At 46.9% G+C, this 24,361-nt stretch overlaps 1 protein-coding gene across 1 annotated transcript; it reads right to left on the bottom strand.

Annotated features, from left to right (window-relative positions):
- Positions 1–1,866: 1,866 nt before the first annotated feature.
- IFNGR2 (interferon gamma receptor 2) lies at positions 1,867–24,112 on the bottom strand. Its single transcript, XM_036880244.2, has 7 exons — positions 23,889–24,112; positions 16,312–16,444; positions 11,170–11,378; positions 7,581–7,726; positions 5,512–5,671; positions 4,986–5,143; positions 1,867–2,527 (listed from the first exon to the last, which is right to left on the bottom strand). Exons 1-7 carry the CDS (start codon positions 23,959–23,961, stop codon positions 2,348–2,350), a joined length of 1,059 nt encoding a protein of 352 aa, XP_036736139.2. The 5' UTR covers positions 23,962–24,112; the 3' UTR covers positions 1,867–2,347.
- Positions 24,113–24,361: the final 249 nt, after the last annotated feature.

Here is a 24,361-nt window from a genome sequence, read left to right as displayed (position 1 = left end):
GTTGCAACCACTCAGTTCTGCCTTGCCACGCAAAAGCAGCCATAGATGACAGAGGAAAGGACAAGCATTACTGGGTTCCAATAAAAGTTTATGGATGCTGAAATTTCAATTTCATATACTTTTCATATGAGATGAAATATTATTCTTCTGATATTTTCTCAACCATTTAAAGATGTAAAATCTATTTCTACTTTTCAGGCCACAAAAACAGGGAGCAGGCTGCATTTGGAACATGGTTTGCAGCTCTGTTATAGATGATTTATAAGACTGCTTCCAAACCCAAACATTTTATGATTATGTACTTAGCTTGACTAGAAATTGGATTCCCAAATGAGCATTAAGTATTAATGCCATTGATTAGTCATTTATTTTACATACTAGAAGTGTTTTTTTAGAAAATACTCCCGATGAAACAATTCCTGCTCTTCCCCCTAGATGACAGGCCAGCCCCACCCCTACTCAGGGTGTTCACTGCGTGAGGGTGGTCAGGGGGCCCACATTTGGTGTTCGTGGCAGCCCCTCCCTGTAAGGCAGTAACCCTGGAGGGCCTGGCCCCGGAGTGGTGCCTGGACATGCCGGCTCTGGGTCTGTCACCAACTTAAGCCGCTGCCTTCAACTAAGAAAGGACTTTAAGGGTCTGAGCCCCAGTGCCTTCCTGCCCCAGGACACTGGACCCACTCTGCCCCGAACCCAGTCCACCCTTATTGGATCTGGTCCCAAGGCCAGTCTGCTGGTCCCCAACTAGCCACTCCCTTTCCGCTGGGTTCCAGCTATTACCCTGCTCGCTTCTGCTTTGTACATCTTCGTCCCCTCCTCGTGGGGCTTCACCCCATGACCCAACAGGGAAGCCCTGCTATCCTAAGCCCCCTAAATGCCCTGAGGTAGGTGATAACAATCCCATCTACTAGCTCTTCCTCCAAGCCTGTCCTGGCTGGAGGTGCACCTCCTGACATGAACGTCTCATGAGAGGGCCCGAGGGGGTGGGGGCTGCGGGTGGGTGTCCTTTTATCTCCTGTCACTCTGGACGGCAGGACACCTGATACCTGGTTAGAGGGTGAGCCCAAGAGCCAGTTCCTCACCAGTGGCATAGCCCCAAGCGAGAGAAGGTGGTTCCATCAACTAGTGCAAGAAGCTTCATATGCCCATACTCCGCATCCCCTCTTCTCATTGTCAAGGTTAAGTTGCCCGTAGGGGCCTTGCAGCCATGGGTGGGTGTGTGTGTGTGTGTGTGTGTGTGTGTGTGTGTGTGTTGGGAGTGAAAAACCGGCGTGTGTGTGTGTGTGTGTGTGTTGGGAGTGAAAAACCGGCGTGTGTGTGTGTGTGTGTGTGTGTGTGTGTGTGTGTGTGTGTGTTGGGAGTGAAAAACCGGCGTGTGTGTGTGTGTGTGTGTGTGTGTGTGTGTGTGTGTGTGTTGGGAGTGAAAAACCGGCCTCTCTAAAGCTGACTTTGTGTGTGTGTGTGTGTGTGTGTGTTGGGGGTGAAGAAACACATCCATTTCCTAAAGGCTTTTAATCTATATCCTCTGAACAAAAGTGCCCTTCAATACTTGAAATAATCATTAGACTTGCACGCCCAGCGGGTATCACTACTGTCCATTAGCTGAGCGCCTGCCCTGGTCCATGCAGGGGACTCACCACATGCATGCAAGGTGCTAATGTAGCTTCCGAAAATCCCTCTGTGCCTTTCCGAGGTATCAGGGACACACATAGATAGTGCCTGCTGAGTGACCGTGAGGCCTCGGGAGCTCCACTGGGTGTTCAGAAAACAAGTTTAGAGATCATAATTTTACAAAGTTGAAACTGCAGAAGATAGGTCAAAATAAAGAAGGCAAAGTAGAGAGGAAAAAGTTCACATATTTTTAAAAAGTTAATTTTACAGTCTTTTATTTCTAGTTTGAAAAAAACTCCTTAAATTACAAAGAAGATATTTACAGGATTAATCACATTTTAAGCTGGGAGGCTGGACGTGTAGGCTCAGTGTCCCTTGTTGGGACAGGCTGGAACAGGTTATGTGACCTGCCAGAGTCAAGGCAAGGACCGGGTCTCCAGACTGCCTGTCCAACCAATACTGAACAAAATATCAGAGGCGTGCTGGAGCCGTTTTGCTAACAAACAATGATGTGCTTTTTTAGTGTTCAAGAGAAATCTTAATTTTGCTGGGCTATCTCTGTAGAATCATTCTAGAAACATGTATGATTTAGAAAATTTTAGTTTTGGGGAAAAAATAAAAAAGCTTGTCTCACCCATGAGACCCACTGTCTCCCCCCAGGCACCAATGGGTCTTTTTGCAACAGCGACATGGAGTCCTGGGCTCCGTGAGGTCCCAACAAGACAGCAGCTTCACTGGCTCAGAGTCCTCTTCCCACGGGCTGCTGGACTGGACCAGTGCTTTGGGTCAAAGTGCTTTGGAGAACATCTCTCTCCTTCTCTGGAAGGGAAACGATGGACACAGAGTCCCAGGCATCGTCCTTCGGGGAGCTGTCTTTATCCAAGGCCTCTAGGATAGGCTGAGCCGGGTTCTTCAAATACTTGAAGAGGTTGAAAACCAACATCATCATTAGCTGACGAGTTAACAATTCTCAGTTTTGGTTGGCACAATCATATTTTATTCAGGTTTAACTTTCTATTCTGTCCGCCAATGAAACAAGAGAACTTGAACACCCTTTCTGCCCTCACAAATCCAGCCGAAGTAATACTCCAAAGCTGCGAAAGGGCAGGACTCGGGCTGGAAAGCAAGCTTGCTTGTGGAGTATTAAACCTAACAGTACTAACCCTAATGTGTCTCTGGAGTTCTAACCTTTCAGCTGATGATGGAAATGGGTCTTCTCATTCTCCCCCAAGGGGTGAAAAAGAGAAAGTTCTCGAGCACTGTTCTCAGCCACTCCCCCACTGGTTCTTTCTATCTCACACAGCCTACGCCAAGCAGTCAGCGACAGCCAGTGCAGCCCTGAGGGGCCAGAAAGCACGGTACTCCGTGGAAAGGGACGGGTGACAGCCTCCCTTTCCTTTTCCTCCTCCCTGGCTTTAGGCTTAGCCACCAAACCAAGTTCCAAGAACCCAGCGCCTGGCTCTTGGAAATGCCGACCCTTGAGGCCACTTAGGGCGGGCTGGGTGAAAGAGGGACGTAGATGAATCATGTGCATTTGTGAAACCTCGAAAAAATAAGTGAGATGTGATTCATTGTTCTCATGTAACTTCAGATCCCTTTGATGTGTACTGTATTTTTCACACTTTCTCTGGAAAGTGGACTGAAAGACTATATATTTTAGATTTAAGCCCCAAAGGAGAATCTAGTGGTAAATTTACTTCCTGGGGCCCCGCTGATAGTTCTGTTGTCACAGCGAGATTATTAATGCAAGTAAAATGCTGAGACTGGCTGAGAGCTGCTCTTCTGTGGTGAGAATAACCAGGGAAGGTTTTTTTGTGTGTGTGGTAAGAACCTGTAAGAGGAGTTCTACCCTCTTAGGGAATTTTTAAGCGCACAATACCATACCAACCAGGGGCATGATGCACAGCAGACCTCTAGAACTCATTCATCGTCAGACCTGGAAGTTTATGCCCATTAACAGCAAATCCTGTTTCCACCTCCCCCTGGCCCTGGAAACCACTACTCTCTGCTTCTATGAGTTTGACTATTTTAGATGCTCAGAGAAGGGGGATGATGCTGTATTTGTATGAAGGTTCTCCTTGGGAATCTAACACAAAATTTGTATAATGTCTGTGTTCTATAAACACCTTGCGTCAGAGAAAGGAAATTAAGTGACTACACACTTTCTAGAAGCACCTCTGTCTTTACAGACATCAACCTCATCTACCACTATTCATTCTATATGGAACAGAATGGGATTGTCCTTTCAGTACCTTTATCCAGATTTCACCAGAGAATAAGCCTACAGAAGCAATGCTTTAAAATATTCTTCTAATAAGCCTACAGAAGCAATGCTTTAAAATATTCTTCTATCAACACACTTCTGATCCCAAGAATGTCCTGACTGTGTCCTCAGGGGGCCTGGCTGCCTCACAGAGCTTCAGGGGGCTGGCAATGGGCAAGAAAAGAAGACTTTCTACATGACCCATTCCATTTTTTTCTTTTAAAATACTAGCAACAGTCAGTGAGCACCTGGTATGTGAGGCCTGTGCTCACAGCTCTGGGTGTGTTTAAGAATCCGCCGATGGGCTCACTGTCTGACCCAAAGCTCATGTCTTGAATGCTGTCTCTACTGCCTTTGCACCCTCCAGCCAGGCTCCACTGGGGCCTTCTCCAAAAAGCATACGGTTAATGTGCTGGCTTGGGAGAGGACCTAATGCAGCCAATCTCTTGGCCAGGCCATGTTCACTAACTTCAACACCTTAAAAAAAAAAAATCTGTGATAAAATACGCAAAACATGAAATTTAGCATCTTAACCATTTTTAAGTGTACAGATCAGATCAGTGGCATTTGGTACAATCACATGATTGTGTAACCGTTGCCATTGCCACCATCCATCTCTAGGACTTTTTCATTTCGCAAAAGGGAAACTCTGTCCCCATTAAACACTTAAGTCCCCATCCCCTCTAGGCAACACCAGCAGCCATCATTCCACTTTGTATCTCTATGATTCTAACTAATCTAATTATCTCATATGAGTGGCATCATTCAGGATTTGTCCTCTTATTTCACTTAGCATAATGTCTCTCAAGGTTCATACATGTTGTAGCAGGTGTCAGAACCAACTTTTTAAAGGCTGAATAATATTCTGTTGTATGGACAAGCCACATTTTATTTGTCCACTCATCCATCAATGGACACTTGGGGTGATTCCACCTTTCACATCTTCCTTTTGGCTTTTGTGAAGAATGTGACTATGAAAATAGGTATATACAGGGCTCTGTACCACTTCTAACTCAAATTTCTGTGTCTATGACTTTGTCCACTGCTATACGCTTAGATGTTGCCATGGGGCCATTTGCTGACACGTCACCCATCTAGATGTGTGCACACATACCTCTTCTATTTGTAACGGGATGCTTGGTGGGGAGTGAAACCAGTATTTAACCAGGCCTCTGTACTTCAGGACCAGGGAGAGACAGGCCCCTGCCAGGGCCAAAAGTAACAGAAAGGTCACCACGGCGATCAGGATGACTTGCTGAAGCTTGGTAGAGGCTAAAAAGGCAACATGAAAGTGAACAAGATGACTGTCCCGCACACAATACAAACATTGGATAATTTTCATCTGCCAACTGCTTAAACAGCGCCCACATCCCAGTAAAATGGATAGATTCTCCCCCCCCTCCCCAGCCCCGGATGCTCACCAACAGCTAGTGAAGGCAATCCTAAAATAGAGCCTCAGTTGTCAGGCGGCTCTTGCTACTGTAGATCTCAGCAGGAGCTGCTTATGCCCTCTCTTCTCGTCCCCCCCCTCTGCATCTCCCCACTCCCACCACCCTTCACCTAATAAGCAACCTCCGATTTCACTATTCCAGGTGGATTCCTCTCCCAGCAGAGAAAGGACATAAGAAGGCCTATGTTACCATCTGCTGTTGTTTCGTAGCAAGATATGTTGCTTAAATGTCCAGATCTAGAGATGTTTTCAATTGTCCAAAACAGCTGTGCCTTGACTTGTAAACAGTACACTCTTAAGGGTTTTAAATCATTCAACACAATGGAGTTGCTCCTGAAAGGGCCTTTAACCTATGTAAGAAACATCAACAACCACGCATGTAAATTACCCACACAGACAAGGTCAAGCTGCTTCCATGGTTGCCATCCATGGTTGCCAAAGTTTCCTTAAATTCATAGTTAGCCCAATAACCACAGAATAAGGAGAATCTGTTTTTAAAGAGTCACTGGCTTGCAGTGGAAAAATTTTCTCTGTGAAAACTGGTGAGCCATATGAAGATGCAATGTCTCTGTCTAGGAGTCTGGAATTCTGCTTCATGCAGGGAGAAGGTGCCTGTGTGTCCAGCCCTGAGCAGAAATCCTGAGCACTGAGTCTCTAAGGAGCTTCCCTGGCCGACAACATCTCACATGTCACAGTTGTGGTTGGGGGAATTAAGTGTGTCCTTTGGGAGTCTAGCAGGAGAGGATTCTTGGAAGCTTGTGTTTGGGTTCCTCTGGACTTTGCCCCATGTGCCTCTTCCCTTTGCTGATTTTATGTCCTTTCTCTGTAATGACTCATAGCCATGAGTATATGTCAAGTCCTGTGAGTCTTTGAATAAATCTAGGGGTTGGTCTTGGGGACCCCTGATGAACAGATTCATGGCTAGGCTGGAGATCATATTGGTGGCTTTCAGAAACATTTAGGTCCTAGAATCTTTTGTTCATGGAAGTCCAAAGTATACATGCTATGTTGAAAGGGGTAAATGGGGATCCCTTCTGGATTCTTTCAGGCCTCTAATTCCAGTTGACTAGACTTTGACCTCTGATTTAGGGAAATGATTACTTCCTTCTTCCCTATATGCTAAGAGTCTCTTCTTCAGTTAGTTTTGCATTCCCCAAGGTTTTTAGACTCACCATAAAGAAACCAAAAGAAAATACAAATATTAGCTACATGGGAGAAAAGCTATGCATCAGAGCATGGACCCTCAGGTTCTCTGCACCTGTCAGCTGCTGATCTTGGGCAAGTGACTTAACCACTTGGTTTCCTTCCCTGAAAAACAGGCCAGTGTGAAGATTAAATGAGATGATGTATCTAAAATGCCTGGCCCAGCCAGACACAAAGAAAGATCTCAATAAACGTAAGCTCTTTACTATTATAAAAAGTTATAATCATTTCAGAATATATGCAAGTCAAAGCATTATGCTATACACATTAAATTTACAGTGATGTATGTTAATTATATTTCAATAAAACTGGAAAATGAAAAACAAAAAAATGATAATAATGCTGAATTTAGGAAATCATGAAGTTTACACAGATCATAAAACCTCATTATATGCAGCCTGGATGATCAGACACTGGAGATGATTAAATACCACCATTTTCTTCTTGTGCTACAGAGGGCTGTCCAGGCCCCTGTGGTCTGGCCTACCTTTGTCAGCCGTATGACTGGCCCTACCCACTCCTTACGTGGCCTTCCTTTCTGAGAGATCCAAGCACTCGCAGGTCTCCAAATGTACTGGGCTTTCTCGGACCTACTGGCCCTTCTCCCTAGAGCGCCCTCTCTCTTTCCAGTTGACTCTCCACCTGTTCCCTATGCCCTGTTTGCAGACCGTGCAGACCAGAGAAATGTACAGAGCTAAACCCTGAAGACTGTGGTGCTGGATTTCTTATAGGAATAGGCCCACCAGAACCTTCTCCAAACTTCAGAGTGTGGCAAAGGCACCATGAATACCAGCAAATTCTGGACCCCAACAATGGGAACGACGTGATGGCAGAGAGGGGCCTTTCAGACCCACCTGCTAGAAGGCAAGTCTCCACACAGTGAGGAGTAGCACAGGCTTGAAGAGGAGGCCTCAAAACCAGCTTGGGTCTCAGACTCGGAGGAGATACAGGCATATTTGCTCTCCTTGTCCATTTTAAAGTTTACCTTTTTTTTTTTTGCTATATCAGAAATTCCAAAGAAAACAAAATCAAAACAAGGAAGAAAAATGCTCTTGCCTGTTGTCTTCCTGTTTTTTCCCAGTAATGGACACAATACAAAAAAGTGGCCATGGAGGCCTCGATGCTGAAGGGAGAGGAGAGCCTGACGATGAGGGAGCCTTCTCTGGGGGTCACCCAGATGTTCCCTGGAGGCCCGATGGTAACTGCAATAAGATCACAAACAAGACTCAGATATACATATAAACATATACACCCATATAGTACATGTATATACACACACATTACATATAGCCCAATAATATAACCACACACAGCATGTACACACACATGCTTACATACATACATACACATTCATAAAAGCAGCGAGGTTGCGTTTAGGCGCACAAGCCCAACAGAGACTGCCCTGGGCACAGGATTTGCTTGGAAGGCTATGGGGCAGGAAGCCTGGCAGGGCCAGAGTGCAGCACCAGGGGCCTCTTGCCTTCAGTGGAAGGAGGGGTCCTCGAGGCAGTCCCCGTGGCAGCTGAGAGTGAGTCTCCCTGGCCCCCTGGGACATGGCTCAGGTACAAGAACCAAGACCCATGAGGGGCAGGTACACGAGCCTCCCTAGCTTAAAAGCCACAAGAGCTGAATCTCTTATAACAACTACACAGGAAGTTCCCAGAGTCCCCGCAGGGGACATGCCGAGTTACAAGAATCACTACATGCAGCAAGGCCTGTCACTGCTTCCCGGCAGGTATTAAGGTTGTCCCAGTTGAGATGCAGTTCACCAATGCAGGGTCATTCTGACTGTAAGCAACGCTGCTTAGTAACGCAGTTGACAAGCCACTTCTGTCAAGTTTCCCAGGGAACACAGCTGGAAGGTTACCAAGATCACACTTTCATGCAGCGGGGGAAAAGATTTTGTTAGCCCTTACCTGCTGAATATATATATTTATATTGTACTACACATCTCTCTCTCTCTATATATACATATGTATACTATGCATATAATTATATAAAAAGTGATGTTTAGAAACCTTTAAATATATATGTCCTATATTACTGTAATACTGTGTTTAAACATAATAACTGAGAAATACTACCAGTTAAGTCTATTTGTTAAGGCGTTTCATATAATTCACAGGACTGTGAAGGACTGTCTCGTGATATGCTGTAGATGAAAGGTTACGGCCTTTATCAAGTAAGCATTATAACTGTGTAATTAACCAAAGGAACTTAGATCAAAGTACAGGTTGGGTCCCACAAGTTCTAAGAGGCCTGTTTCTGTACATTTTAGACACTCAGATGATCATACCTCTGTGAACAGTTACATGTTCATGACAGCCAGGCTGTATTTCCCTTACATTCTGCTCTTCCCCAGGCTCCCCTTGACGAGGGTCAGGCACAGGGTCTGCCTACGTTTCTCTCTGTGCAGAGGTAACAGGTACCTACAGGGTTCGCACCTGTGCCCTCAGACCTCATTTGTGCTGGTGTAGGAATTAAGTCCACACAGAGACACACTGGGCCTGGCCCACTGCCAGCCAGAGCAGTGCTAGCGGACTGGCCTCAGGTGGTAGCCAGCTCCATTTACACCTGCTCACAGATGCTGGCACACATGTCCTTGGCCTCTCCTTCTCACAGCTACGTGCCTGAGACATGCTGACCGGCAGGGTGCAGCCGCCAGCAGGCCTCTCACCAACATGGGCCATATTCTCTAGACTTTTCTGTAACGTACACACGGGCGTGGGCAGGGGAGCCAGCCATGATGAATCACTTATTCACTGAAAGGTCAGCGCTGAAAGACCTGCCCTTCTGAAGAAGCCAGTCCTGGACCTGAGATCCAACACCAACTTGATCAGCCTGCCCCCCGAGGGGTGAGCAGTCTGCCATCTCGCAGTACACTGCAGGAACTGTGGGTAACTGTTGAGAGCAGCTTCTGTGAACTGAGATTACTAGGAACCAGGCACTGGGGACTTCACATGTGTCCACACAGATCTAGGTGGCACCACAGGAGGTTATCCCATTTTCCAGAGGTAGACTACGTTCCCCGAGTAACAGCCAGGAAGTGGCAGAGCTGCGATGGGACCCCAGATCTGAGTGCGGCCTGCCCCCTTCAGCCATCTCATCCTTCCATCCTCAAGCACTTGGTGAGCTGTCTTCACACTGGTTACTCACCCCAGCTCCACCTCAAGTGGTGACAGCAGCCGTGGGATTTAATAACACCACTGCCTCACACTTTACAAGTGAGGAGGCAGAGAACGACGACCCAGCCAGTGACCGAGGATGTCGCTGCCCAGCTCAGGCTGGGCGGACAGGCAACAGCGGAGGCTGACACCAGACCAACGACTTTCACATGACCTGCTTCTGCTACCATCCCATCTCTCCTGGACAGTGTCTGGTAACCACCATTACTATGGGTGGTGGTGGTGTTTTTTAACTAATTCCTACTTGGGTGACACTTCACAGCTCACGTGAGTCCTATACTCAAGGACAAATGACCTGCCCAAAGTAGGTCTTCAGGTGGCGCTGCCTTCACTTTGCATCCCCACATCACCCAGCACAAACCACTGATGTTTTTTCTTAGCATCCTGCTACAGAAAATCTCAAACACATAGAAAGTAGAGAGATGACCATAACCAAGGCTCATGTATTCATCACCCAACTTGAAATCGACATCAAGTCATGGCCAGGTTTGTTCCTCCTATGCCCATTCACCTTGTCTTTGCCCCTCCCCAGTCTGGGTCATTTTGAATGCATCTCAGACATCATGTCATTTCATCTGTAAATATTCTAGTATGTATTTCTAAAAGACCCACCCCTTTTTCAAAAAAACATAAATAAAATACCATTATAATAACTGCTTAAGAAATCATCAAATGTGTAGACAGTGATCCCATTTCCTCAACTGTCTTAAACTTCAGTTTGTTTGAATTAGGAGTCCAGTAAATTCTGGACTTTGTGTTTGCATAAACTAGACACTAAAAAACATTGGGCACACCTGACCATGTGAGGAGTGAATCACTGAGCAACAAACATACACGCTAGTATCTGATGATTCTCATGCCCCCTTCCGGTATCTGGGATATTTGTTCATTTAGTCATTCAACCAATCTCTACTGAATATCGATGATGTGCCAGGCACGGTTCAAAGCTGAATTAAAGTCTCTCTTAAACATAGAAGAAATTGTGCCAGAACATGTAAGGGTGATCAGTGATCAATATGCTACTATCCCATCTGGCACAGAGGTTGGCACATTTTTTCAGTAAAGTACCAGAGCAAATTTCGGCTTTGAAGGCCAGATAATCCATTGTATGTACTTAACTGTACTGTTGCAGCATGAAAGCAGCCATTGACAACACATTAAAAGATGGTGGAACTGTGTTCTAATAAAACTTTATTTACAAAAACAGGTTGGCGGGTCGGATTTGGCTTGAAGGCTATAGTTTGCCAACCCTTGGTCCAGCAAATCATACTCCCCTTGCACCAGCCTCCATGGTCAGCACTTGGGTTTGTCCATCATGCCCACCTGTTGGCTGGTTATTTAGGGTGAGAGGCAGCACTGAGGTGCATGGAGTCAAGACTGTTCAGTGAAGGGAAAGTGAAGAAAACCTGAAAACTATAAAGGAAATCTTATACCATTCTGATAGTAGGAAGTTCTCTTACCATTCCGACAATACTGGAACCATGGCACTGTGAGCCAGGCAGAAACCAGGTCTCCCAGCTTAGCTCGAACACGTAAAGAGACGTTGAAATGCGGTGGGAACCCCTTTGAGAGGCTGGTTGGGGTGAAGTTACACATGGTTGTGGTGAGGTTCATACAGTTCACCCCGATGTCATCAACACTGACGTCATACCACCTGCTGCTGATGGAGCTGGAAAGGACAAAAGCATTTCACTTCATGGAATTCTACCTCCTACCACGGATAAGTTTCCCTAGAGCTGTTTTCAAAAAGCAGCTTTACTGAGATATAATTCACGTAACACACAAGTCACCCATTTAAAGAGTATGATCCCATGGCTTGCAGTCTACTCACAGAATTGTTCAACCATCACCACAAGTCAACTTTAGAACATTTTCGTTATCCCAAAAAGAAATCTCGTACTTATTAGCAGTCACTCCTTAAGCCCCAGGCAACTATTAATCTACTTGCCGTCTCTATGGATTTGCCTATTCTGTATATTTCATATCAATGGGATCATAAACCGTGTGGCCTTTGTGATTAGCAACTTTCATTTAGTGTGTTTCCCTTAGCATGTTTTCAAGCAAGAAACATGCTATAGCATGTCCCATTACTTCATTCCTTTTTGTTGCTGACTGATCTTCTACTGTATGGATATACCACATTTTATTTATCCATTCACATGTTGATGGACTCAGGATGTTCTCCCTCTTTTCCTACTTTGAATAATGCTGAGAATATTCACATGCACGTTTTGTGTAGACATATGTTTTCAAGTGTCAGGGGTATATACCAAGGAGTGGAATTGCTGGGTCCTATGGTAACTCCATTTTTAACCATTTTCCTAAGTGGCTGCACTACTTTATATTCCACCCACAAGGTATGAGGGCTCCAGCTTCTCCAGATCTTTTTTTATTTTAGCCATTCTAATGGGTAAGCTGTGGTATCTCAGTGTAGTTTTGATTTGCATTTTCCTGATGACTAATGAGGTAAGCATCTTTCATGTGTTCACTGGCCATTTGTATATCTTCTTTGCAAAACTGTACACTCAAATCCTTTGTCTGTAGTTTAATTGGCTTGTTGTCTTCTAATTGTTGAGTTATAAGAGTTCTTTATATACTCTAGATATAAGTCCCTTATCAGATATATGGTTTACAAATATTTTCTCCTATTCTATCCCACAACTGATTTTAATGCTTCGAACTCAGCCTCTGTAGCCTGTGTCTTACGAATAATACTGCATTCAAACAAACCCCACAGCTACCTATTTTAAAAGTTTTGCCTTGCCCTTATAAAAAACCTACCAAACACAAGGCCACACATCCTTGTGACAATGCATTTCCCAGAGTCTCAATGCCACACCCCCACGTGGGACACTAGTTCCCTGCTATGACTTCCGTCCTCAGGTGATGGATTTGAGAAAAGCCAGGGAGGTGTCTGCTAGACGTCTCAGTGGGGGACAGTCTGTGCCCTGGCCTAGAAAGCAACTCTGGCCTAGAAAGCAAGGTCCAGGGACACAGAAGACATGAGGCTGCACTCACTGCCACCAGCCTTCACACGCCACATGCACTTCTACCTGCGACCTGACTGCAGACCTCTCTTCCGTTCACGTGATGAATGACAAAATGAAAGCCCCTTCCAGATGTGTGGCCAGGGCTTCCATAGCAGATGCCTGCCATGCTCAGATGCCAGCAAGTGCTGGGGTCACAGACCCTGATGGGAGAGGGATCCCACACCACAGGCACCCGTCTCAGACGGGGGGTATGCTTCAGAAGGGGTGATTTAAGTTTGACAGACACTTAAAGATACACTAACCTTCTCCCCACCAATTCCAGCTGTTAAACTCGGGCAAAAGGCCCCTCACATTTCAAAGGCTCATTCCCTGATTCATGAGGGAACTGGCCACCCATGTTCCATGTCCTTCCATCTCCTCCAAATTTGCCCCTTTCTCAGAATTACTTTTTAGAAACGTTCCTCAAAAAAGGGGTTCAAATTTAAATGACAGCTGACACACAAAGGTCAGCAGTTTTGGGGGAAGGAAGAGTAGGAGAGAAAGCTGTGTTTGGAGTGCTGCCTCCCCATCTATTTGCAGTGGGTAAAAATAAGAGACATTGGCCCCATTTAAATGAATAATGAAATGAACATGGCTTCAAGAGCAGGACACCGCCCATCGCCAGACTCACAGCCTCTCGCCCAGGGCTCTCCTCAATCTGAACCTCACCCAGAAAGTTGTCCTGACTCTTCACAATGTCCACAATGTTTGAAAGCAACCCTCGTCATGAGAGGGGAGGCCTGGTGGACTAGTAAGCACCAGGTTAAGTTATTTGTTAAACACCTGGGCAACTAATGATTTCACTATTTATCTTCTGTTAGATCACTTCCCAAAACAGTAAGTTCATCCCCCTTTAACCCAGCAGTTCTTCTAGATATGTAAGAAAACAATCAGAGATGATTTATGTATGAGGACACTACTTATATAACAGTCAGAAACTGTCAACTACCTAGACCTGGGATTGGTGAAAAATTAAATACATCATGTGTGATGCATCATATAGTAAAAAACATGCAATAAAAATGTTTACAAAGAGCTAGATATTTGAAAACAAATTCTCACACACTTAATTGCATTAAGTTAAAAGCAAAAAAAAAAAGCAGGACCCAAAAATATAACTCTAGTTAACTAGTTTCAGTTTTACACACAGGCACATTTGCAAGCAAATGCATACATTCAGGAAAAAGTTTAGAGAGAAACATGCTAAAATGAGAATAGTGGCTATTCTTGGACTATAGACTCTTAGGTCGTTTTAACTTTATTCTTTCTACTTTTCTTAGTTTTCCAAGTTTTCTATTAAAACAATTGTTGCTATTAAAATCAGAAAAAAATGAAATTAAAAAAATGTTTTAAGAAGGCAGGGCTGGGAGGCAGTGGGGTAGGGGGATGACCTAGAAAGGGGCCTGCTGCCTGACTGCCTATGTTTTCAAAGAAAACCAGAAACTGAGTTCTTTTTTTTTCTTTCCTAAGTGAAATTCCAGATTTTTTCATGTTGGCACAAACAGAAAAAAAAAAAATTTAAATACTGTGGGTCAAACACAGCTGGTAGGCTACAATCTCTGCCATGCCCAAATTAAACTAGATTTTCCTACAAAGTGGTCTATGTAATTTTGGCTCTGCTACTGTGACTGTCAAAACACAGAGTGGCACCTTCATTTACAATTCCAGTAATGTTTTATGTGGAGAACCAAAGTGGAATGTTTTTAAGTCCCACAAGCCTCAAAATTAAATTATGGAATATAACCAAAATGTCCCAACTACGTAAAAGTATAGAAACCAAGGCCCTCTTCTATCATCAAATGTACAACTGGAAAAGAAACACAATCAGATGTGCTTTGGGCTTCTAGTGACCTCTCAACTTTTCCAAACAGGGACATTCACAATTGCCTCATCTTTTGTTTCTTTTACCAAAGCCAACCTCTCTCCTGAAAAAATATCTACAGAATGCTTTCCTAAAGGAAAACAAAGGGAAACAAGTTACTCTCTGATATGAAACTGTCAAAGGCTTTTACAAAATATTTCTAATATTTGTCAACCCACAAATGTACTTCCCAGCTCATTCAAGGCTAACGCATGCTAGTTAATACATCAGCTGTGACTTCCTCTTACTGAAATTTTGTTTAGTTCTAGGACATTATGCTTTCTAAATGCTGAGGAGGGCCAGCTTCTGGACATGTGTCCTGTGCAGTGGCCAGAAGCCCTGCTCTCAGGAGGGCACTTGATTTGATGCTCCTCTGTCCCCTTATTAAATTTCTTGGTAATTTTTGAGCAAAGGGCCCTGCACTTTCATTTTGCACGGGCCTCACAAAGCAACTATCTGGGCCTCATAGACTGGTAGACTGATTACAGATTATCATGCTTGTAATTTATGGTTACTTTGAGGAACAGATCAATGTGATTCAGAGACAATCCCCAAACCCCAGTTTAGAATCTAGTATTAAGCAAATATTGTTACAATGGAGATTTAAAGATGAAAAGAACCCTGGGAAGCCACTGGGAACCCACTCCTCTAACAAATTAACTGTTGTAATTTTCCCAGGTTCCCTACCTGTTCTTGACCATAGTGACATTTTTAATTTTACACAGTTGTAACTGCTACCAGATCAGACATAATTACCCCTTTCTGTGGTTGCCAATGTTCACCTACAAGTTAACATGACACGAATTGCCATTTTTCTGCAGATGGACATGAATATACACTTCAATGTTTATCTTTATGTAAGTGGCTTATTTCTCTTTTTCTAATGGAAGGGGAGTTGTATTATCTGCTTAGGGTAAAAGTACATGGACATTTCCATGACTCTAATGTACAGAATTACTTCTCTAGAGGTTGTATAATTAATCCTGATCCAGCACAGTATCCATCAGCCACATTCCCTCAAGCACTGAGCATTACCACATCTTCACATTTTGTTGAATTAGTGATGCAAAATGCCTCAGTCAATAATTTTAACTTAGTCTTCAATTCACCTATGTAACAAGGTAAACAAGTAACAATGGAGGCCTTGAATTTTGCCTTTCTTCTTTCTGTAAGTGTTTATACTGCAAATCAAGGGATGGCACACTGCCACACAGCTGGAAAAGGGGGTGACAGGTCGAAGAGGGCCAGAATGATACACAAAATGGAAAAGCCACTTAGAAACTGAGAACTACCTGTAATTAAAGGAATAAATTCCTTCTCAGGCCACATTTGGCCTAGAAAGTTAAATAACCCAGATTGTTAAACCCGAAGAAGGTGGAGACTGAAAGCTGCCTCCTGTCCTTTCAAGACAGGAAGCCCTTTCGTACAACCTTCTCGTGAAACCAAGGAGAGAAAAAGCTTCTACCAAGCTTCAAAGCCATGGGGCCAGGCGTTCTCTGGCAGCCAGTGTCACCTAAGTCTTCGGGTCATGGAAGGTTGTGAAATCTCCGTCCCTAGGGATTTTAAAAGTACAAGTGAAATATCTTGTTCCCATGCATCTGCTTATGTTCTTGCCAAGTGGCCAAGTGGCAAGAACAAGCAGCTGGTCCCCGAGTCCATAACAACTCCCCTGCCACTCCCAGGAAGGACGTCAACAGAAAGATCCAGCTTACTATTTAAACTGCACCTGGTAGACCACCAGCCTCGTGTCATTGCTCAGGGACACCGGCTCCCAACTCAGAACCTGCTCAGCATTATACAGGTGAATCTTCGGGTTCTGTGGAGCAGGCAGCTGCGAAAGAGGGTCTTGAAAGGGACAGAGAGGATAAGAGAAGGAGGGAGAGGTGGGAGCGAAAGGGAGGGTCAAAAGGAGAAAAGTCGATTACAAAAACATTTCAGTGCATGCCACCCAACCATTCCTACCAAGTGGAGCTCTGTCCAGGCAGGTCCCTCCCGGCCTCTCGCCTCTGAGTAACGGTGGTGCTGTGGCACAGCATGGGAAAAGGGGAGTTTGGGGCCACCTTTCCACCTGCAGGTTCCAGTTCTTAGGAGGAGGGCCTGGGCATGGGAGCCGGGCCCAACCGGCATGCCTGTTCTCCCGCTAGTGTGCATCCGTGACTGGGCAGGTGAACGCTCCAGCCGGGGGTGCTTCTTCAGGAATGAGGGACAAAGAACAGTGCACCCCATAAGGGAGTGCTGTAGATGAAACTGGTGGCCATGTGACAGGCATTAGCCCCAGATGTGGTACCAAGGGAGTTTTGGTAAACCTCCACCAACACACAGACACTCCAAACCAACTTGCAAAGCCTAAAGGCGCACGGGAGGGTGAGGCCTGTCTGTGGGCTTGGTCACTGCTGTGTTTTTCAAGGGCACCCAGTATCACAAGCATTGAGGTACCCAACCCAGACTGGGAAATCTGCATTTTCAACATGCTTCCCAGTGATTCTTATGCACATTGAAGTTTGAGAACTACAAACAACAAAATAACACATCCTCCAGGGAAGCACCAGCAGTACGCTCCCTCCCTGGGGCGACCTGGAAGCACAACCCCACTGCACCTGGGCAGATGCGGCACAGCACCAGGCTACAGGCTGCAAGCGTGGGAGACTTATCTCTACACAGAAAACCTCATAATGATGAGGGTGTCTCTGAGATTGAAAGATTAATGAGAAACACCCAGAAGGTGGAAAGAAAAGTTTGAAAAAACACACGGTTCCAGAATTCAAAGCAGGAAATTCAAACCACATTTTTTCAGTAAACGCATCCACTCTTGAAGAACAGAGCCCAGCTGAGCCTACAGCCCCTCCTGCCAGCTGTTCTGAGAGGCATTACCAGAAGCCTGTGGCCACTCGTTTACTTACAGAATGTCCATTATCTCCACGTCCCATTTGCCACGTCCCATTTGCCATGGAAATCAACATAGTCACAGGTTCTGAGGCCTAGGACGGGGTCCTCTTTGGGGACCTTCATTTGCCTGCCACAGTGCCCCTTCACTGTCTCCCCATCTCTGCAGAGATGCCAGCAGGAATTTCCTCTCCCTCCATCCTTCCACTGGCCCCCCACCTCCCCAGCGGCGAACCTGAGCTGACCTTTGTTCCAGATCTTTATTCACAGCTAACCAACCCTCTCCCAATTCATACCGGGCCTCACGGAAGCCAGGGCCAGAGGCAGGCAGACAAGAGCCAGCACGCAGCAGGCGGCTCTCCGGGGCAGCCCATCTGGCTTGTTGGGGCTGCCGCGGCCCAGCACATCTCCAGACTGAGCTGAGAATGGCAGGCCTGCTTCTGGGAAGCTGTGCAGTACCCCAGGGGTGAGCACCGGGTGCGGGCTGGGCACCCATCAAAGAATCTCAGAGACCTCCTTTCACAGACCATATTAGTTTCCTATTGATGCTGAAATAAATCACCCCAAATTTAGTGTCTTAAAACAACCAGAGTTGTTTGAAACAGGCCTCACTGGGCTAAAGTCAGAGTGTCAGCAGAGCTCGTTCCTTCCGGAAGAAACAGTTTCTTGTCTTCTCCAGCTTCTTGAAGCTGCTCACATTTTTTGGCTCATGGCCTCTCCCCCAGCAATGCTGGGCGGATCCCTCCCATGCTGCCAGCTCTCTGGTTCGGATTCCTGCCTCCCTTGTCCATCCTTCACGGAACCTTGTGATTACACTGGGCTCATGGAGCCAAGCGACCCAGGATCATCTCCCCATCTTGGGATCCTTTATCACACCTGCCACGTCCCATTTGCCATGGAAATCAACATAGTCACAGGTTCTGAGGCCTAGGACGGGGTCCTCTTTGGGGACCTTCATTTGCCTGCCACAGTGCCCCTTCACTGTCTCCCCATCTCTGCAGAGATGCCAGCAGGAATTTCCTCTCCCTCCATCCTTCCACTGGCCCCCCACCTCCCCAGCCCAAACATGCAGCTATGGAAGGAAACACCGAGCGCTCAGCGTGAGGGAAGAGCTCCACCCGACATGTGTCCCAGAAGAAAGCGTCCCCGTAAAAGTTGGAGCATCCAGATGAGCCTTCCACGTCCTTCAGCTTCCGTTTTACTGAGGCGTGAGAGAGAGGAGAGCAGTTTTGTTCTTATATTTGAGTTTCTTGGAATCCCGTCTCACCAAATTCAGAGAAGAAAACAAGTCATAGAACTTAGACTTTAGGTACCGAAGCGAGGTACCGAAGACTGCCCACTCGTTAACACCTGCCCCAGGACAGCCCCCATGCACTGCTCCGAAAGCCTGTCCTTCCACATTACCCCCTGTAGCGTCCAGCCCCCGTGCCGCCTCTTTGCTCTGGCTCACTCCCACCTGCCTTGCCCTGCTGCTCCCTTTCCCTGGAACCTTCTTTCTGCTATGCTATAGCTTTCTCCCCGACCTCTTAAGGTCTCTGCTCAGGTGCCTCCTCATCAGAGTGGTTTCCTGCATAAAATGTCGAGTACGGGGGACTCCCTATGGCACCTGACTTTTCCCCATGGTGCTTCTCCACCACCTGAGGCCTCTGTTTACTCCACGGGGGTTATAGGAGCACAGATGCCAGAACTAGACGGCCTGGGTTCAAAGCTGCACACTCCCTGTGGGCCCTTGGGCAGGTTGCTTAACTTCTGTGCCTCAGTGATCTCTTCTGTAAGGTGGGAATGATAGCAGTACAGACTTCAAAGCGTTGCTATGAGAACAAGTTTACCTGTATGTGCAGGGCTGAGGACAGTGTGAGCACCACACGATCCTTGCCTCTTCTAGCAGCTTACCAACAGCATCCCCCAGGCACGAGAGCGCTGAGTTCCAGGAAGGCTGGCGGTGTTGAACTTGGGACTGTTTCATCCCCAGGGCCTGGGAGAGTACAGGATTTGGTGCCTGACTGGCCCGCAGCCCAGCGGCCTGCTCTCCTTCAGAGACGCTGGGGCTGATTTCTCGTCCTGTGGGCTGCACTCACCCACTTGAGACCCCGCAGAGCTCCAACTCCCTTGTCCCTTCTGTGCTTTATGTTCATGTCCTCCCTTTTCCCTGGTGTCTGCTGGGGCAGGGAGTGCATGGACAGCTCTGGGCCGTGGGGCTCCTCTGAATGGCTCTAAGAGCCCAGGTATTTAGGGCCATGGCTCCTCTTGTCAACAGTGGTGACAAAGGCTTAGCGGGAAGAGAACAGAATTTATGGACCAAACCCTTCGGCTGGAATCCTGATCCTGCCACCTCTGGCCACAGATCCTTCCGAGACCCCACCTGCACCTCGGTTTCTTCCTGAATAGTGAAAATGGTGCTTTCTCTCCCAGAGCTGTAGGGAGGGGAAATGCAAGACCACAATGAGAGGCAAACCAGACGCTGCTGGCTACGTGTGATTTTTAAGATGTGACCGTTTCCGGTGGTCCTGATTCCCCATGAATGACTTCTGCAGGCGGTAAGCAGCAACCAGTCACCCAGCCCCAGCCCCTGGTGACAACCAGCAGGGCACCCAGCCCAGTGCCGGGCACTGCACTCAACGGTATGACCCTGCTGTAGGCAGAATAATGGCCCCCAAAGATGTCTGTGTCCTGTGAATACATCAGATTATAAGGCAAAGGGGAACTACAGTGGCAGATGAAACTTAGATTCCTAATCAGAAGACCTTAATACAGGGAGACGACCCTGGAATATCTAGGTGGATCCAGTGTCATCGCAAGGGTCTTTCTCTGGAAGCTGGAAAAGGCAAGGAAATGATCCCCCCAGAATCTCCAAAAGGAACACGTCCGTCCCTTCGGACACCTTGACTTTGGCCCAGTGAAATCAGCATCAGACGCCTAACCTCCAGAACTGTGAGAAATAAATCTGTGTTGTTTTAAGGTTCTAAATTGGTGGTGATTTGTTACAGCAACAATAGGAAACTAATACAGTCCCCGAGGGTGGACACCAGGGCTTTAATGACACCCCAGCTCCTACAAGATAAAAGCTCCCAGTCCCAAGCTGGGTATACAAAGCCCACTCTACATTCCTTCTCCACGGTCTTTGGGGCAAGGATTCATAAACTACTCATGGTAAGAACAGATAACCTAGGTGTCCCCTGTATGACATGTGTCCTCGTGCACCTCACAGCCACAGATCCTCCTACTCCGCCTTCCTGCTTCAACCCACCACCTCAGGTCAGGTCCACTCTGGATCCCGGCATTTAAGACTTTATACATAAATTTAAGAATAGGTTACCCAGGTCTTCAAAGCATAGTTTGGTTACACACATCACACACAGATAATAAAATAAAGTACAATTAACATTCAAATTACCAATTCATCTTGACAAATGAAGACCCTTTCCACGATGGGGTATTATGATGAACATCAATGACCCTACCTCCAACAACCCGCAGGCAAGAAGTCAATAAAATTATTCCCTGAATCCTCAGCCATAACCTGGAAGTTGCTCTCTTTAGTAAATAATGGACATCAACTTATTTACCTAGACCTCTTCCTACATAGGTTATGTTTCCTTGGGAGTAAGTGGAGCTATAACCTACTTCAAAAAAATGGTTGAGAAAATTAAGAGAAGGTACTTAATCTTAGCACTCAGTATCCTGCCTGACCTAGAAGAGTGGCCTGATGATGGTAACTATTACTATCACTTAGAGTTTGCCCACAAACATTCCAGCTACCCAGTAGTTTCAACCGTTGAGATTATGGACAAACAGAGTTACTTAATGTACATTCACTGGTGGTGGTTTTATGTTGTGGGGATTTGCCATCTTTCTCTGCGGTCTCCAAGCACATTACAAGCTTTGGATATTCAAGTCAGCAAAATCATGGTAATAAAATTCTGTGTCACAAGTACATATCCAATCCACTGGAAAATGATGACAAATACAATTACATATAGAAGTCTTAATTCTTCAACACTCAGGTAGTGAAATTTAAAAAGAGTCAGGTGACTTACGGCACCTTAGGGCTGTGGGTTAGTTTTCTACCTAAAGCAACTGGCCACTACTCAAAGCATCACTACTGAAGGGGAACAAAATATGCCACCCCAAAACAGGCCACGCTGGCATGTTGATTTTTTTAAATTAGTTAAGAGACTCTGACTCTCCTTCATCCCCCTTCAAAGCAGGAAGTACATTTCCCACGTGAAGGTACCCTTCTTACACCAGGCAGGTAAAAGCCATTCTTGTTCCCAGAGATGGGGAACTCAAGGCCCAGAATGATGCATGAACAGACTTTGACTTCTTCAACGGTTCGCTTCAACAAGCCCAAACCTCTTCCTTTGGTGCAATCTTCACAAATAATTATTTCTTAATCTAACAGGTATAAAAACTACCTGCTTTGCTCATTCCTTTGAGTCTCCTATTTTTATAAGTTCCTATACATACGAAATTCATTTTTCTCCTGTTAATCTATCTCACGTCAACTTAATTATTAAACCAGCCAAAGCAGACCAGAAGGGAAGCAGTAAACTTTTCCCTCCACACACCACAAATTGGAGCAAGTCCAATCTTTTATATAGTTATCCTCATAACTCTACATGGTAGGTGTTTCAAGCCTTCCTTTTAAAAACTTGTTTCCAATACTCTTTTATTTTTTTCCCTCTACCATAAAAGCAATTTCATTATTATTGAAGGTCACTTGGTAACTATGGCAAAGTGTGGAAAATTTTCTATTACTTGATTACTATATAATCATTAATATTTTTACTTTGTGTTTTGGCTAATAGAGTTTCTCTTAAAGTGAGTTAATTTTTAAACTGTTTATTATGAAAAAATTTCAATTAGTTATAAAAATAGAGATTAATAAAATGTGGCACAGCTTTTCAAAGTATCTCTGGTGAAGAACTGGTTTATTTCAATGCACCACACAGACCCAAACATTTGTAGATAACAATAAAAGATAATTACTAGAGGGCAATGTCCAATTGCAAAGTTTGTAAATACTTTCCTCAACCTCTGCACTCGTAGCAAGTCACAAACAATTCACAGAACACCACTAGTCAGGAGCAGCCCTATAAAGTACCACCACTTGCCAAGCACCCAGTTTGGGCAATTAGCAAAATGCTGTCAATGACCACATCTCATCTGAATGAAGCCCAAGGAGAGGGCACACACTGGTTACTCAAGACTTGAAGCTGGGGAGGAACAGAGTCAGGATTCAAATCTGTCCTACTCCCATGGGAAAACAGCCATTTAACCGGTAGCACACATCCCCATAGGCAAGGCTCCCCTAATTCGGGAACTGTGGAATTTAGGGGCCTTTGCAAGTAATGGTGGTAGAAGAAACAAACCTCACACCACCTTGAGACTTCAAATGGGAGGAAAGTTCTAAATTCTTGAAGCTTTTAAATGCTACTACCTAACCTATGTTATCAGTCTCTCCCTGAGAAAGAACTCAGCAAAATGCAAACACATATACATACACAGAAAGAATGCTCTCCTACCTACACCTCTGTCACTGAGTTCTTTTTTTCCCTTTTCTTTTAGTTTTTCTATTGGTTCATAAGTATGGCCAGCTAGTGTCGGAGGAAGAAGGATGCTGAGCCGTCTGGTTGGGAAGGAAGTCAGGGCTGTCTGGGTGAGAACAGAGCTGGGAATAAAAGTCTGTTTCAGCTGACCCCCTGGCGCCCGCCAAACTGGGGGCGCAGACATTTCTGCATTCTGTCCTGAGTGCTAAAGCCCTTCCATCGGATTCTGGGGAACTGACCATCCTGCGGGGCTGGGTTTCACACGATTTCACACCCACTATGAAACACACTCCGGCCAAAACTGGGTGGCTGCCGGTGGCGCAACTCCATGGCACGGAGCTGCAAGGAGGGCCTGGGCTCCTCTTCCAGCTCAGGCTGCTGGGGCGGGCACGCCAGGCAGGGGCTGTGTTCACAGTCGGGCCAGGATGAAGACTCTGTGGCCAGCAGAGGCGGCCCTCTTTCGTGCCCTGGCTTCGGATTTTCTTTGTTAATTTAGAGAATCTAGGAGGCGGGGGCTGCACTCGGCGTCAGGGTGCGGCGGCGTGGGATGGGGCAGCAGTGGGTCCAGATTCACTCCAGGACATCGTGAGGGTCTCCGTTCTGGGACGGCTCCCAGGGGCCAGCACGCCCGCAGGGGCGCGGCCTCTCCGGGCTGCCAGCAGCTTCCCGGGGACTGCCCGGAGTTCCCCGCCGGTCGCCTCCACCACTGAGGGCGCCCCCACCACCATCCTCTACAGCTGCCGGCGGCCACCCCGCGCACCCCACCGTCTGGGCTCCCCGAAGGACCCATCCACTCGCGGACTCCCGGCCGCTGCGTCGGCGTCTCCGCCCCGCTCGGGGGCCCAGGCCCAGCTTACCCGCCGGAGGCGCCGCGGCCGTGCAGCCGCCCAGCAGCGGGAGCAGCAGAACGAGCAGTCGCGGCGGCCGCATGGCCGGGGCTCCCGGCCCCGCAGGCGCGGCGGCAGCTCTGCGCGCGGCCCGGCCCCAGCGCGGGGTCTTCCGAGCCGCTCACGTCGCCGCCTCGGCGGCCATGGCGCGCGCTGGGCGTGGGCCCGCCTCTCCCCGAGCAGCGGCGGCGGCGGCGGCGCTCGGGCCTCGGAGCCCCGCTCGGCCGCTCCCAGGCGGCCCTCCCGGCGCCCCGCCCCGCCCCGCCGCGGGACTTTCCCCGCCCCGCCCCGCTCCCCTCCGTCCCGGGGACTTGGACCCCGCCGGGGTGGGCCTCGCGCCGAGCCTCTGGCCCCACGTCCTCTTCTCCCGCTGCCCCCTGTGCCTGGGGTTGCACAGCTCGCACTTTCCTCCCTTCCGTTTAAACTTTGTCTTTCTTGATTGC

This window comes from Manis pentadactyla, chromosome 1 (assembly GCF_030020395.1).
Source record: "Manis pentadactyla isolate mManPen7 chromosome 1, mManPen7.hap1, whole genome shotgun sequence".
NCBI lineage: Eukaryota > Metazoa > Chordata > Mammalia > Pholidota > Manidae > Manis > Manis pentadactyla.
This window is presented reverse-complemented; position numbering and strand designations above follow the sequence as displayed.

What these genes read in the sequence shown, in the direction of transcription:
- IFNGR2 (XM_036880244.2), bottom strand. Translation starts at nt 23,961, where the DNA reads ATGCGGCCGCCGCGACTGCTCGTTCTGCTGCTCCCGCTGCTGGGCGGC. An exon ending in GGCCGCGGCGCCTCCGGCGG is followed by an intron (nt 16,445 to 23,888) that starts GTAAGCTGGGCC and finishes GTCCCTTTCAAG; the next exon opens with ACCCTCTTTCGCAGCTGCCT. An exon ending in GTTCCAGTATTGTCGGAATG is followed by an intron (nt 7,727 to 11,169) that starts GTAAGAGAACTT and finishes ATCTTATTGCAG; the next exon opens with TTACCATCGGGCCTCCAGGG.